Source organism: Odontesthes bonariensis, chromosome 18, assembly GCF_027942865.1.
Source record: "Odontesthes bonariensis isolate fOdoBon6 chromosome 18, fOdoBon6.hap1, whole genome shotgun sequence".
NCBI lineage: Eukaryota > Metazoa > Chordata > Actinopteri > Atheriniformes > Atherinopsidae > Odontesthes > Odontesthes bonariensis.
Window position 1 is genome coordinate 2,572,603 of NC_134523.1, and position 16,413 is coordinate 2,589,015.

Sequence of the window (16,413 nt, forward strand, 5' to 3'; positions counted from 1 at the left end):
GAAATACGGACGTGTCCCGGGAAATACGGACGTATGGTCACCCTAGTTTATCCACAGTCTTTAGCTAACTCTGCTGGAACATTAGCCTCAGATAGAGTTTATCCACAGTCTTTAGCTAACTCTGGTGGAACATTAGCCTCAGATAGAGTTTACCCACAGTCTTTAGCTAACTCTGCTGGAACATTAGCCTCAGATAGAGTTTACCCACAGTCTTTAGCTAACTCTGCTGGAACATTAGCCTCAGATAGAGTTTACCCACAGTCTGTAGCTAACTCTGCTGGAACATTAGCTTCAGATAGAGTTTATCCACAGTCTTTAGCTAACTCTGCTGGAACATTAGCCTCATATAGAGTTTATCCACAGTCTTTAGCTAACTCTGCTGGAACATTAGCCTCAGATAGAGTTTGTCCACAGTCTTTAGCTAACTCTGCTGGAACATTAGCCTCAGATAGAGTTCATCCTCAGTCTTTAGCTAACTCTGCTGGAACATTAGCCTCAGATAGAGTTCATCCTCAGTCTTTAGCTAACTCTGCTGGAACATTAGCCTCAGATAGAGTTTATCCACAGTCTTTAGCTAACTCTGCTAGAACATTAGCCTCAGATAGAGTTTACCCACAGTCTTTAGCTAACTCTGCTAGAACATTAGCCTCAGATAGAGTTTATCCACAGTCTTTAGCTAACTCTGCTGGAACATTAGCCTCAGATAGAGTTTATCCACAGTCTTTAGCTAACTCTGGTGGAACATTAGCCTCAGATAGAGTTTACCCACAGTCTTTAGCTAACTCTGCTGGAACATTAGCCTCAGATAGAGTTCATCCACTGGGCTCTGATGTCCTCTGAGGCTGCTGCTGGATGGAAGATAAATGCTCCTCAGAGCAGCTGACAGCAGAACATTTCCACCAGACAGTTGGAGCTTTATAAATAAAACTGAATCTGAATCAGATGCTTCATCAGTGTTGAAACAATAGAATTTCTGCCCGTGTCTGCTTGGGTTTTCTCTGGATTTCTTCCTTTAATCCCAACACCAGCCTCTTATAGGTCAGCTTCATGTCCAGGTGTGCGCTGACTCTTACCTAGCACGGCTCCCAGGACTTCTAAAAGAAGCGTCTAGTGGCTCCAAACGAGTAAGAGGAGTAGCTTCTGGCTGATGTTAGAGACCCAGGGGGAGCTCTGTGGATCTGAGTTATTTTGGGCCTGGCAGCTGTAACTCATCCTCTCAGGCCAGAACACTGAGTCCCAGACTGAACAGCAGCAGAAGCTTCTGTCACCAGCGGCAGTGGGCCAGATTTCTTAGAAAATAACTCTCTGCCCTGATACAACAGCACGAGGCGCTGCAGAGACAATGGCTGAAGCTCCCCGGAGCTGCCGACTCCGGCTGAAAAATGGCAAACAGGTGTGGAAACTCACCTGGGTGGGAGGTCAGAGGTCAGCAGCAACAGCACGACTCAGAGCCGACTGTACGTGCATATTTTCTGCAGACGGAATCAGAGAAGCTCTGCAGAGTTTTGTCATTTCCTTGGCTTACCACAAACATTTCCTGTGAAGTATTTGCAGGCTCTGAAATTACAGCTTCATCTCTCCAAAAAAGCTGCAAACGGAAACCAAAGCGAGCCGGATCTGAGGGAGAGGAGGCTTCATTAGGACCGACACAACTCGAATCCTGTTGGCCGTCGCAGCGGTTTCCTTAAATCCTGCTCAGCTGCTGTTCCTTAAACACGGAGCTCTGCATGTCGAAGGCTTTCACCGAGCTGCTCCTGGGCTGCAGGAAGCTCTCAGCTCTTCTACTGCTTTGTAAAAAAAAAGTCATTTAAGATTAAGCATCTGCTGAAATCTGATCCAACTTGGATTTTCCAACAGATCGCAGTTAAACTGGTTAGTTAAACTGGTTATTTAAACTCGTTAGTGACTGTTTCTGCCCTGCAGAGGAGGCCCTCATGCACGACAGTTATGGAAATCCTTGTTGTAAATGTAAATGTAAATGTTCTTTATCTCTACAGCCCTTTACAGACAATCCTTTACGATGTACCAAAGTGCTTTACAGCAGGTAATAAAAAAAGAGAAGAAGAAGTAAAAACAATAAAAGCACTGGAAAAAAATGCCCCTCCAAAAATAAGTAAGAAAACAACAAATAAAAGACGTTTTTGCTTGAAATAAGCAAAAAAAATCTGCCAATGGAACTAGTGAAAATCGGCTTGTCAAGATTTCTTGAAATAAGATGTGATATTTAGGACTTTTGAGTTCAAAGTGATCTTGAAATGAGCTTAAAAACCTCTTCAAATGTAAAAAAAAAAGCTTGTTTCATATGAAATCTGACTCAAAACAATTTGTTTTCAAGACTTTTTCATTTAACAAGATATTCCAGATGTATTGTATTAAAACATTCAAACAAGTCCCTATATCTGGCTGAAATGGTGCTTGTTAGGCAGTTGTGTCTTATATTAAGTGTAATGAGATACTCAATGAGACAGATATACTTGGTAAGACTTTGATTTTTTCCAGTGCAGCTGAAAGTTTGAAGGTTTCAGGGCTGAAAAGAGGCAGATGTTTCATAAGATAAATTATATTATATATTATATTACTGCTGATATTAAGCAAAACTTTCTTCATTTAAATGATGACAGAACTGAATGCATTGTAAATGTAAATATTTTATCTCTACAGCCCTTTACAGACGATTCTTACGGTGTAACCAAAGTGCTTTACAGCAGGTAATAAATAAAGAGAAGAAGAAGTAAAAACAAATAAAAACAATAAAAGTACAGTGAAAGCAATAAAATGCAACAAAATCGAATAAGATAAAATAAGATAAAAGTGTCATCACACTACTGGGTATTAAAGCCATCCTAAATAAGCAGGTTTTTACCCTGGATCTGAAGAAGCCCACACTGGAAAAAATCTAAGTCTTACCAAGTATATTTGTTTAATTTCTAGTAAAAATATCTCATTACACTTAATATAAGACACAACTGCCTAACAAGCACCATTTCAGCCAGATATAGGGACTTGTTTTAATACAATACATCTGGAATATCTTGTTAAATGAAAAAGTCTTGAAAACAAATTGTTTTGAGTCACATATCATATGAAACAAGCTTTTTTTTTCATTTGAAGAGGTTTTTAAGCTAATTTCAAGATCACTTTTATCTCAAAAGTTTCTTTAACTTTTAAGTTAAAGTTTCTTAAAGTTAAAGAAACTTTAAGTTTAAGTTAAAGAAGTTTAAGTTTCAGTTAAAGGAGTTTAAGTTTCAGTTAAAGGAGTTTAAGTTTCAGTTAAAGGAGTTTAAGTTTAAGTTAAAGGAGTTTAAGTTTCAGTTAAAGGAGTTTAAGTTTCAGTTAAAGGAGTTTAAGTTTCAGTTAAAGGAGTTTAAGTTTAAGTTAAAGGAGCGTTTCCGTTGGTGCACGAGAAACCTTCTCCGAGCCAAAGAAGGAGAATTTAACTCGACTTTGTCTTTCACCGATCACAAATATCTGAATTTAATTTCCTTTGACCCAAAATGGCGCCTTTAATTCAGATCAGACCTGCTCTTAAAACCACAGACTGAACTTTACAAAACACCTCAGAAGTGATTTAGCTTATTTAGAGCAGAAATAAATAAACTATTTACGTGTAAAGTTCTCATGATGATGGCCGAATAAAGCAGCACCGTGATGAATATCACCGAGAAGTCAAAGGAGACACTCACTCCAGTTGGTCATGAACACAAAGATGCAGAGGGGTCTAATTTGCTCTCCTTTGTTGAAGGTTCATGTCAGCGCGATGCTGCCCCCTGGTGTTCGACACGTGGAAGGACGTCAGCTGCACCTGCAAAAACGAGCAAATTCAACCTTTAACCTCACATAAAACTGCTGTTTACATCGCTTTTCAGTCTGATGATGCCCACCTGGTTTTAAGCATGTTACCCAGAACAAACTGAAGGCGGACCGAGTCTTATTCAGGCCGGATGATGCTCATTTATATTCACATCTCAGAGCTCATTCCGTGTAAAAGTCTTAAAAATAAAGACTTTTTCTGGAGCTTCAACAGAAAGTTTTCCAGCTCAAATACCTGGGGGAATATGGATGGAGGAGTTTTATCAGATATTTATAATAAAAGGCTTTGGACACTTTGTGGAAAAAGCAAGAAAACAACTATTAGCTCATATTTGGGGGTTACCCTGCGACTCTTTACAGAAACTGATTCAGCCTCATCTCTGGAACCTTTAAAGTGTCCTGATCAGCAGTTCTGCAGCTTCCTGAAGCTCTCTCAGAGTTTCTCTTTGGATATTTTCTGCTTCTTCCCTCATCTTCAGTCCAGTCCTTGTACCTGAGCATCTTCAGAGGAATGTGTTTTTTCTTTGTTAAGCCACTTAGCTGTGAACCATTCAGGCAGGAAAAAGGCTGAATTTACCTAAACATGAGTAATAAAACTGTTCTTTTTGCAGGAAAGTTCAAGATTAGAACACTGATGTTCAGTTAGTTAAGATTCGAATGATCCCACAGGACAAAAGTGAGGAAAGTTAATGCTTTTATACTGAAAAAAAAGGTAAATTATTGTTGTGTGATTCAAAAAACACAAGACGACTGGAGTACGTTTACGTAAGTTTACTCTCACTCAGTGTCCCCCCCCCCCACACAGTGCAGTGCCTTACATGTATGGGGGGACTTGAGTTCCCCCTAGTGGCATACCTCGGTATTAGCCCATGGCAGGTCTAACACATTAACACATTGGTTTACACCACATCCCCCTTACTGGAAGTTGAAGAGAAAATGATTACTCTTTCAAGTTTACCATCAACATGAAATCATTTAAGCCAACAATATTCCTGAAACTCATAGATTTTTCTTTCCTTTAACATTACCAGATAAAAGTTTCATTTCATTTCAAACATTTCATAACAACAAACATTTAACCACTTTTTTTCTTTTTCTTTTCACAGATTAAGTCTGTCTGGTTTCTTTATTTCTCTGCCAGACCTGCTTCTTGTGATGTGAGGTGAGCTCACAGTCGGTATGACTGTTGAAGGAGTCTCTTCCCCTCTGTCTGACTTAAGGCTGATTCTTACTCGGCGCGACCTCGCTCTTACTAGCTGGTCGCAAATGGCGCAAACGGTCACGTGTCCCAAAATTCCACCACGCCCCCCGTCGCAAGCTAGAAAATCCTCGCGCGGCGCGAGGGCGCGCACACAACTTTTTTTCTGACTTCACGCGCGCTCCACCGGAAACAGCTGACCAAGAAAAAGAAAAAATGAACACTGCAGAGACCGCGGTGACCGAGAGGGTGCGCCTCTACAAACATCTGTACGACACGTCTATGAAGTTACACTGGGACAACTTTTGACAACGTTCGTCTTGTTGCAAAGGACGAACATTCCACCTTCTCTTCTGTTTTTGCCGCAGCCGCTTAGCTCTGAGATACATATACAGTTCTACACCCAGAGTAAATTCATTCCGCATCAGATGTGCCAGCCTCTGCTGACGTGACACCACAGGTGGCATTGTGTATGCTTTCTTCGTATGCTTTTCAGCTTGTTTCCTCAACAGTGACGCTCGCTGGTCTGGAGAGAACTGCAAATGTGACGCATTCTCGGCGCAAACTGCGCTTATGAGCTGAAGGAACTGTGAAGGAGCTGGGGCTTTCGATGACGTCATTAATGGTTCTCGAGCCAGAACAGTTGCGCGTTTGCGCCGAGTATGAATCAGCCTTTAAGTGGCTGCTGCTCACACTCTGACCCCAGCTCTGGCATAGGAATCAGGTGAGAACGGTTCCCTGTGTCCCCTGTAGTCCCGTGACCAGGTAAGATCGTGGGGCGCTGTGTGCGGATGTCACAGTACCTGGCTCAGCCGTGTCGGATATCCAGACGTCGTCTCCTGGTGACAGAAATGCTGCGTGTACACCAAAAGCGACCTCTGCTACCTGAGCGCCGGAAATCATTATTTCTCTACGGAGGGTGAGCTACCTGGGCTACCAGAGCGGATTCCAGCGATTAAACTCAAGCTAACATTATGGTAATGAGCTATGACGCGTTTCGGCGAAAACCAATGATAATCCACAGATTGTAGGGGTCCGACAATCCGCGGGGTTCACGGAAACAGACGTGTAAACTTTAGTTCCTATCCAAACAATAGTCGTTTAATCCTGAGACTGTTGCAATTGCCGTGTCGAGTGCTTCAATACAATAGTGTAGTAACCCCACGCATACCTTTCTCACTGCAATTAAGTTTTGTTTCGGATTTTATTTCGAATTTAGTTTATTTTCACAGCTGCCTCTGCTATTCCTGCTCTTCTCAGATGTACCTAATGTAGTTTTACATCATTTGTAACATGATGTATATCTTGTATAACAAATTGTAAATAACATCACGTTTATTCGTGTCCCTGCCCTCTCTTTCCTCATGTTTTTTCCGCGGGGGTGCTGCACAGCCGCGGGGCCTTTAAGAATTTAACATTCTAAATGTGACGTCACGAGCGAACAAAGCTACCAAAGCAAATTCTCAAGCGAAGCTTCTCCAGCGACCTCCGCTACCAGGCAGCGTAGGTCGCTCTTGGTGTACACGCAGCATTACCCAGGTCTCGTGCTCGGTGTCTGCTGTTGTAGTGTTGTGCGTCTGCCCGCCTCTTCTCCCTCTCCTTCTGCCGAAGATCGCAAAGGTCTGGAAGTGCCGGCTGTAACCTCTCTGGCAGGATGGGCAGAGTGGTTCGCAGGCGCCGTCCCATGAGCAGCTCGGCAGGGCTGTAGCCGTTGCTCAGGGGTGTCGCTCTGTAGGCCAACAGAGCGCGGTATGGATCACCGGCTTTCTTAAGGCTCTAGCATGGTTGCCGCGTCTGCTAGCGCGAGCGTGTTGATGACGTCACGAGTTCGTGCCCGCCATATATAGTGGCGCAAGTCGATGCGCCAGTAGTTGCAATTTTCTCCGTCACAGAGGTGTTGCTGCTACGTGAAGGTTACCGCTACTCTACAACCACGAAAGTGGAGAAGAAAACAATGAAGAGCAGGAATACTGTCATTAATGATACTGCTGCAGTATTCGGATCATTTTAATTGTTTAATTCAGTTAAAAGAGGTGAAGGTCTGAAGCCCCCGGCATCAACAGAGTCTCTGCCCTCTTCTTTGCCTTCACGTATCTGTCCCGTAGCTTCTTCCACACATTCTTACAGAACTCTCCCTCTTTCCCCAAAGTTCTGCTAATCTCTGTGCACCAGTTTGGGGAGTTTACGTTGGTCCCTGTGCTGTTTTACTGCACAGGGACCTCCTCACTGAGCCTGGTCTCACATCGGTCCATCCGGTCTGTCGTTGTTGGCGCCGCCAAGTTACAAAAATCGACCCGTGCACGACACCGCGCTGCGCCGTCTTTTCAAGGGAAGCGCCAGGCCTGAAACGTCATTTTGACGTCACGGTCCGCCACCGCCGTGACAGACGTGTCAACCATGCTACCGCCTTTAAGCAGGTTCTTCACTGTTTGAACGGCACGTTCGGCCTCGCCGTTGCTCTGGGGGTATTTTGGGCTGCTGGTTTCATGTTCAAAACAATAGTCACTGGCAAAGGCTTTCATTTCATGTCCAGAGAATTGTGGCCCATTGTCACTAATAAGTGTCTCTGGAATGCCGTGACGTGCAAACATTGATTTGAGATGAACGATGACGTTTAAGATCTTGTGGGGCTGAGTTGGGCAATCTCAACATAACGAGAGAAATAATCAACAACTAAAAGGTAAGTTTTGTCTCTCAGCATGAAAAGGTCTGCACCTACTTTTTGCCATGGCCTCTCAGGTAGTTTGGTTGGCATCAGGGGCTCTTTGGGGTTGGCTCTCTCCTTGATGCATTCCCTGCAGTTGAGTACCAGTTCCCTAATCTGGTTGCTCAGCCCAGGCCACCATACAGCTTGGGTAGCCCTCTCTCTACACTTCACTAAGCCTTGGTGCCCCTCGTGTATTTTCTCTAACACGGTGTCTCTCATAGCACGAATGACTAACCTTGAACCTCGCAGGAGTAGTCCATTTTGCACATTCAGGACCGCTCTCTCGTGCCAGTAATGCTTGGCAGGCCCCTGTAGCTGGTTCCTGTCTGGCCACCCCTCCATGCAGTACTTCATGACCTGTGCGCAGACGCTGTCGTCCTGCAGCTGTTCGCCAAGCTCCGTCAGGTATCTGTCGCTGGTCGGGAGGTTCTCCATCACCGATTTGACGTAGATGTTGGTGTCCTCCATCAGGTTGTTGTCGCTGCTTGTCACTGCATTTGTCAGTGGGGCGCGTGAGAGTGTGTCAGCTGAGGTGAGGCTTTTCCCAGGTGTGTGGGAGATTGTGTAGGAGTACCTCATTAGACGCATTCTGAATCTCTGCACTCGTGGTGGCAATGCATGTGGGAACTTAGCTGCAGCTTCTCGTACAAACGAAGCAGTACTTCTCTTTGTCTTTTTAGGTTTTTTACTGAAACAAATAAAAGACTATCACAGGACAAATAAAATAACGACAAACTATCAACTCGAGATATATACGTTGTTTTTCCTCACTGCTATTTTCTCGTTCTAAATTCGAACCTTCACCTGTTCTCAACTGACATACAAACAAAGAAACGCCCCCTTGTAGTCCAAACATGCAACACCACATACAAGAACAAATCAATCAGGTCTAGAAACAACCGTTCTTTCAATACTATCCATACAATATCCAAACTAAATCCGAATGTGAACAATAATGATTAAAGATACAACAATGCATCCAGGGCCTGGCCTCCCAGCAGGCTCACTAGAGGTTTGTGGTCTGTTTCGAGTTCAAAATGTACTCCGAGAATGAAGTCAGTGAACCTCTCACAGGCCCATGTCAGTGCCAGTGCTTCTTTCTCCAGCTGGGCATATCGCTGTTCTGTGTCCGTCAGCGACCTGGAAGCATACGCGACAGGTAGCCACACTTCTGCCTTTTCTGTAGCAGCACGGCTCCCAGCCCATAAGATGAGGCATCAGCTGATATCTGGAGTGGGCTGTTTGGGTCGTACAGCTGGAGGACTGGCGCTGAGGAGAGCTCATGCTTGAGATTGCTGAAAGCACGTTGCTGGTCGTGCTCCCAGCACCACGTGTTCTTCTTTGAGAGCAGGGCTCTCAGTGGCTTGTCCTTCTCAGACAGGTTGGGGATGAACTTCCCGAGCTGGTTCACCATTCCCAGAAAGCTGCGGAGCTCGCTGATGTTCGTCGGGTCCCTCGTGTCTTGGACTGCTTCTGTTTTGTCTGGGTCTGGTTTCACCCCCTCTGCTGAGATGATGTGCCCCAGGAACTTTACCTCTTGTCTCCCGAACTCGCACTTGGCCATGTTCAGCGCCACGCCTGCCTTCTCTGCCCGCTCCAGGACTGCATGCACTCTGCTGTCGTGCTGCTCCTTCGTGTCCCCCCAGATGAGGATGTCGTCGACATGGCAGACAACACCTTCCAGGCCTGCCGTGATCTGGGATGTCATCCTGCTCTGGAAGTGCTCCGAGGCAGAGCTGATTCCGAAGGGAAGCCTGTTGAAGTGGTACCGCCCGAATGGCGTGATGAAGGTGGTGTACAGAGCTGAGTCTTTTGAAAGCGGTATCTGCCAAAAGCCCACGTTCGCGTCGAGCTTGGAGAAGTACTTGGCCCCTGTCAGCATGCCTTGGGTGTGTTCAACAGATGGCAAGATGAACTTTTCCCTGCACACTGACACGTTCAGGGGTGACATGTCCACACATACTCTCACCTCACCTCACTCGGTTGGTGCCTCGATGCGGCTGATGACGCCCAGACTCTCCATCCTCTCCAACTCCCGCTTCACCTTGCCCATGAGTGGCAGTGGCACTCGCCGTGGGACTTTCAGAGAGAATGGTTGGGCATCCGGCTTGAGTTTGATGGTGTAGGGCTTCTGGACCAGCCCCAGTCCCTCGCAGAGTTTTGGGTACGTCGTCCTCACTGTCTCTTGGTCTGTCATGTCCATTCTTGCAATCAGTTTAAGTCTCACTGAAGCTGGCCTGCTCGATAGACCGACGTGTAGGTCTTTGACGATGTAGATTTTCTCCGTGATCGGTGACTGAACCTAGCACGTTCAGTTTTGCACCACCAGGACCATACAGCTGTTTCAGGGCTGCTTTAATCTCTTCGTCACCATGCAAGACACTTTTGTACACCAGCTCTGGTATGGCTGTTACATCGGCGCCCGTGTCTATTTTAAAAGTTACTTTGCTGCCTTTTAAGCCTATCTCAGCCATCCATGGATCTTCACCAGAGGACACCTAAAAACAGTCCATCTGTGTCCTCGGCAAGCTCATTCACAGTGCTGGCGAGTCTACATACTTTTCCGTAGTGTCCTCTTTTGCCGCAGCTGTGGCATTCAGCATTCCGTGCAGGGCACTGAACCGCAGGATGAGGTGGTGATTTTCCGCATTTGTGGCATGCTTTCCGTCCCGTAGCAGTGTGTGTCGTATTCTTTGTCTTTGCATGTCCCTGTGTATGTCCTTTTGCTTTGAATTGCGTTGCATTTCGCGGTTTTCCTTTGTATTTGTGCAGTGCATCCACAGCTACTTTGCTAGCAGCGCTCATCTCCCCCCTCAAGTCAGTCTGTTGACGCCGAACTTCCTCCGACTGCCTAGCCATGGTGATCGATTTGGCGAGAGTGAGTTGGCTATCGAGCTGCATTTTCTGAGACAGTCCTATATCTCCAATGCCCACTACCAATCGGTCTCGTAAAAGTTCATCATGCAATGGACCGTAAGCACAGTTCTCCGCTAAAGCATAAAGTGCCGTGAGGAATGCGTCCACTGATTCGGTAGGTTGCTGCACTCTTTGATTAAATTTAGCCCGTTCGTAAATCACATTCTTCTTTGGGACGAAGTAGCCATCAAATCCCTTCTTTACTGCACCGTACTGCAGGCGCTGCTGCTGGGTTAGCTCTAGCCCTCTTAGCACGTCGTCCGCCTCGTCACCCATGCAGTAAACTAAGGTATTGACTTGGTTTGCCTCGGAAGAATTGTTAAGTTTACTTGCCAGTCTAAATCGCTCAAAGCGGAGGATCCATTTTTCCCAGTCCTGGGGTTTGGAAAAGTCGAACGGTTCCGGTGGCTTGATTGTAAACGTTACACTTGGGATAGCAGCGTTCCCTGGTCCACATAGCATGTTAGCCGCTCCTTGGCTCTCGGGTACAGCATTAGCCTCCTGCTGGTCTGTAACGTTAGCATCCTCGTGGCCGCCTGGTGCTTCAGCGTGCACCTGCTGGTTTTGGTTTTGCCCGCTCATCCTTTCGTCGTCTGGAACCGGATCCTGACATTCACGCTGTCTCGTGTCCGCAGGTCGTGAAAGTCTCCACTTCTGACACCATGTTGTGTGATTCAAAAAACACAAGACGACTGGAGTACGTTTACGTAAGTTTACTCTCACTCAGTGCCCCCCCCCCCCATACAGTGCAGTGCCTTACATGTATGGGGGGGCTTGAGTTCCCCCTAGTGGCATACCTCGGTATTAGCCCATGGCAGGTCTAACACATTAACACATTGGTTTACAACACAATTATGACTAAAAGTCGTTGTTTTCCAACAAAATTAAGGAAGTGAGTCAAATCTTTTAGATGGAACAGATAAAGTAAATAAAGTCATGAAAATAAAAGATGGAGCAGAGGTCCTGATCCAGATCTCATTTCTTCACATTTTCCTTCCAAGCAGCCAGACTTTCCTGTAATATTTTACAGTGGTCTCCATCGATAGCTTTTATTTGGACATTTCCTGCCTTTTTCATCCATTTTCAGTTCAGATTAATGTGTTTTTTCTTTGTTCAGCCACTTACAACCCACAGTTGCAGTGAAAGTGTGTCACCAAACCTGCTCACACACACTAAATGGAGGATAAATTTAGTGCTCAGGTCAGTGAGAGCTTCTATCGTCCGTCTGATATTTCAGTTAAATGCAGTTTCTGAGCTCCTTCAGAGAAGTTTCAGAGGAAAACATCCTGAAAGCGTCTCATCAGCTCAGTTTGAAGCTGATGTGATATGAAACCAGCCTGCCCTGTTAATCATCTCAGAAAAGTTAATCAGTTCATTCTCTTAAATCCAAACGACACATTAAGATGGACTTTGTGCTGTTTTTATGTCTTTATGATGAATAAAACCACCCAGTTTTTATTACTTACTGGATATTATCTCAAGTTTCTCCTCCTAAAAAAGAGTAGAGCCTGATGACACCAGTTAAAGTCCAAAGTGTTCAGAGCACCAGCTGTGAGGAGTTCCTTTATAGCAGGAACAGACGACTCAGTCGCTGATCTGAGAGGAGAAATGGCTCAGAAAGGAGTTCAGCTGGACCGAGAAAGCTTCTCCTGTTCGATCTGCCTGGATCTGCTGAAGGATCCGGTGACTATTGCCTGTGGACACAGCTACTGCAGGAGCTGTGTTAAAGCCCACTGGGATGGAGAGGATCAGAAGGGGATCCACAGCTGCCCTCAGTGCAGGGAAATCTTCATACCGAGGCCTGTCCTGGGGACAAACACCATGTTAGCTGATTTAGTGGAGCAGCTGAAGAAGACTGGACTCCGTGCTGCTCCTGCTGATCACTGCTATGCTGGAGCTGAAGATGTGGCCTGTGATGTCTGCTCTGGGAGGAAGCTGAAAGCCACCAAGTCCTGTTTAGTCTGCCTGGCCTCTTACTGTGAGGAACACCTTCAGCCTCATTATGATTCAGCTCCATTAAGGAAACACAAGCTGGTGGAGCCCTCCAAGAAGCTCCAGGAGAACATCTGCTCTGATCACGATGAGGTGATGAAGATTTTCTGCCGTACTGATCAGAAGTGCATCTGTTATCTCTGCTTAATGGAGGAACATAAAGGCCACGACACAGTGTCAGCTGCAGCAGAAAGGACTGAGAGGCAGAGAGAGCTGGAGGGGAGTCGGCAGCAGATCCAGCAGAGAATCCAGGACGCAGAGAAAGATGTGAAGCTGCTTCAGCAGCAGCTGGAGGCCATCCATCGCTCTGCTGATAAAACAGAGGAGCACAGCCAGAAGATCTTCAGCCAGCTGATCCGTCTCCTCCAGAAAAGAAGCTCTGATGTGAAGCAGCAGATCAGATCCCGGCAGGAAGCCGAAGGGAGGCGAGTCAAAGAGCTTCAGGAGAAGCTGGAGCAGGAGATCACTGAGCTGAAGAGGAAAGATGCTGAGCTGAAGCAGCTCTCACACACAGAGGATCACAGCCAGTTTCTGCACAGCTGGCCCTCAGTGGCAGCACTCAGGGGGGCTACACACTCACCCAGCATCCAGATCCGTCCTCTGAGGCACTTTGAGGATGTGACAGCAGCTGTGTCAGAGCTCAGAGATAAACTACAGGACATCCTGAGAGAGGAATGGGCCAACATCTCACTGAGAGTCGCTGAAGTGGATGTTTTACTGTCACAGCCAGAACCAGAACCTGAACCAGGACCAGAACCAGAACCTGAACCAGAAGCAGAACCAGAACCTGAACCAGAACCTGAACCAGAACCAGGACCAGAACCTGAACCAGGACCAGAACCAGGACCAGAACCAGAACCTGAACCTGAACCTGAACCAGAACCAGAACCAGAACCAGAACCAGAACCAGAACCTGAACCAGGACCAGAACCAGGACCAGAACCAGAACCAGAACCAGAACCTGAACCTGAACCTGAACCTGAACCAGAACCAGAACCAGAACCAGAACCAGAACCTGAACCAGGACCAGAACCAGGACCAGGACCAGAACCTGAACCAGAACCAGAACCAGGACCAGAACCAACGAGCAGAGCTGGATTCTTAAGATATTCAGGTGAAATCACACTGGATCCAAACACAGCAAACAGACAGCTGTTACTGTCAGAGGGGAACAGAAAAGTGACATTAATGAGACAACTTCAGTCTTATTCTGATCATCCAGACAGATTCACTGGATGGTGTTTTCAGGTCCTGAGCAGAGAGAGTCTGACTGGACGTTGTTACTGGGAGGTGGAGATGAGAGGGAGAGCAGTTGGTGTAGCAGTCGCATACAAGAACATCAGCAGAGCAGGAAGAGGGACTGAATGTGCATTTGGTTATAATGACAAATCTTGGGTATTAGATTATTTCCTAGACAGTTATATATTTCTGTACAACAACATGCAAACCTCCATCTCAGGTCCTGGGGCCTCCAGAGTGGGAGTGTACCTGGATCACAGAGCAGGTATTCTGTCCTTCTACAGCGTCTCTGGAACCATGACTCTCCTCCACAGAGTCCAGACCACATTCACTCAGCCGCTCTGTGCTGGGATCAGGCTTTGTTATTCTGGATCCACAGCAGAGTTTGTGTAAAGTGGAATAAATGTATTCAGTCAGCTGGTTGCTGACAGCTTGTTGCTGACAGCTGGTTGCTGACAGCTGGTTGCTGACAGCTGGTTGCTGACAGCTGGTTGCTGACAGCTGGTTGCTGACAGCTGGTTGCTGACAGCTGGTTGCTGGGATGTCTCTGCTGTTCTGCTGTTTATTTGCTGCTGTTTCCTGTGTCTGTGCAGCCATGGAGGATATCACTGCTGATCAGGAGTTTGATTCACAGAAATATTTCTCCACATGAAAATCTAAACTTCTCTGAGCTCTAAACATCAGTGGGATCCTGGTGTCGGTGTGTCTGCATGTTGTTGTTTCTCTTCCACTTCATGGAGCCCAGCAGAGGAATCAGCAGACCTTCCTTTATCACAGACTCTTTTCACATCTCATCGCTGTGGAAATGGGAAAATAATCCTGGAGTTACGCTGACTTTGGTTTGTTTCAGAGATCAAATGTTGTTGCTGTTTTCTGAACCGACCAACACATGAGGAAGTCTGTTCTGAGGTGTTCAGAAACTGTCATTTCAGAGTTTCTGTGGAATCTGATGGAGGAAATGTCAAACTGATACGAGGGTCTAACTGAGGCAGTTTTCCTGTAACAGCACAAAGTCCAGAGTTCATGTTCAGAGCAGGAACACTGGAAAAAATCTAAATCTTACCAAGTATATTTGTCTCATTGAGTATCTCATTACACTTAATATAAGACACAACTGCCTAACAAGCACCATTTCAGCCAGATATAGGGACTTGTTTTAATACAATACATCTGGAATATCTTGTTAAGTGAAAAAGTCTTGAAAAAAAATTATTTTGAGTCACATTTCACATGAAACAAGCTTTTTTTAAGCTAATTTCAAGATCACTTTTAACTCAAAAGTCCTAAATATCACAATTTTCACTAGTTCCATTGGCAGATTTTTTTGCTTATTTCAAGCAAAAACATCTTTTATTTGTTGTTTTTTTACTTATTTTTGGAGGGGCATTTTTTCTCCAGTGAAATATTTGTCCTTTTGACTTCCTTCAATAAAACAGCTTCATCACAGAGAAACGAGTCCAGTTTTCTTTCCTCCATCTCTCACTCGGAAACTAAGAAGATGAAGATTTGAGTGATAACAGGTGAGAATGAGACCGATGGTACCGGTAGAGCAGGAAATAAAACAAGAACAAACCTCTCTGATAATCTTTTCCTTCACCTTGTCAGAAACATAACGGGGTTAAAGTCAGATGGAGGAAAACTCCTTCAGGACTCAGGAAAAGACGACCCTCAGCTGAGATGTGGGTCTGCAGCTCTGAAAATCCAGATGTTCAATAAATATTCTACAGAAACAGCTGCAGATGCTTCATCTGATGGGATTTTATCAGTGTTACATGGAGTCATATATATTAGATTAGAGAGAATATAGAATATAATATGTATAGAAAATATTTCTCAACAAAGCTCGTAGCTGAAAAAGGACAGAAACTGTTTAAAAGGTAAATATAGTGCTGTCACTCAGATTTATGAATCACAGTAAGTACGACTGGATGAAAATAATCCGTCAAAGCTGCAGCTGCAAGGAATTATGGGACAGAATGAACTCCTTTCTCTCCTAAAGGACAGCACTAAATAAAGCTGCTGCTCACATACGTCCAGCTCATTTCAGTCAGAAGCTTCCTGAGTAAATCTGAGCCCAAGGCAACTGAAGACATCTCGGGATAAAGTTAAAGAAACTAAGTTTCAGTTAAAGAAACTTTAAGTTTAAGCTAAAGAAACTTTAAGTTTAAGGTAAAAAAGTTTAAGTTTAAGCTAAAGAAACTAAGTTTCAGTTAAAGAAACTTTAACTTTAAGTTAAAGAAGTTTAAGTTTAAGCTAAAGAAACTTTAAGTTTAAGTTAAAGAAACTTTAAGTTTAAGCTACATAAACTTTAAATTTAAGTAAAGAAGTTTAAGTTTAAGTTAAAGGAGCGTTTCCGTTGGTGCACGAGAAACCTTCTCCGAGCCAAAGAAGGAGAATTTAACTCGACTTTGTCTTTCACCGATCACAAATATCTGAATTTCATTTCCTTTGACCCAAAATGGCGCCTTTAATTCAGATCAGACCTGCTCTTAAAACCACAGACTGAACTTTACAAATCACCACAGAAGTGATTTAGCTTATTTAGAGCAGA

The 16,413-nt window shown here is 45.1% G+C and overlaps 1 protein-coding gene across 1 annotated transcript; it reads left to right on the forward strand.

Moving 5' to 3' along the window:
- Nucleotides 1-10,572: 10,572 nt before the first annotated feature.
- LOC142368200 (tripartite motif-containing protein 16-like) lies at nt 10,573-14,894 on the forward strand. Its single transcript, XM_075450336.1, has 3 exons — nt 10,573-10,593; nt 11,267-11,342; nt 13,618-14,894. The coding sequence occupies exons 1-3, from the start codon at nt 10,573-10,575 to the stop codon at nt 14,253-14,255; spliced, it is 735 nt and encodes a 244-aa protein (XP_075306451.1). The 3' UTR covers nt 14,256-14,894.
- Nucleotides 14,895-16,413: the final 1,519 nt, after the last annotated feature.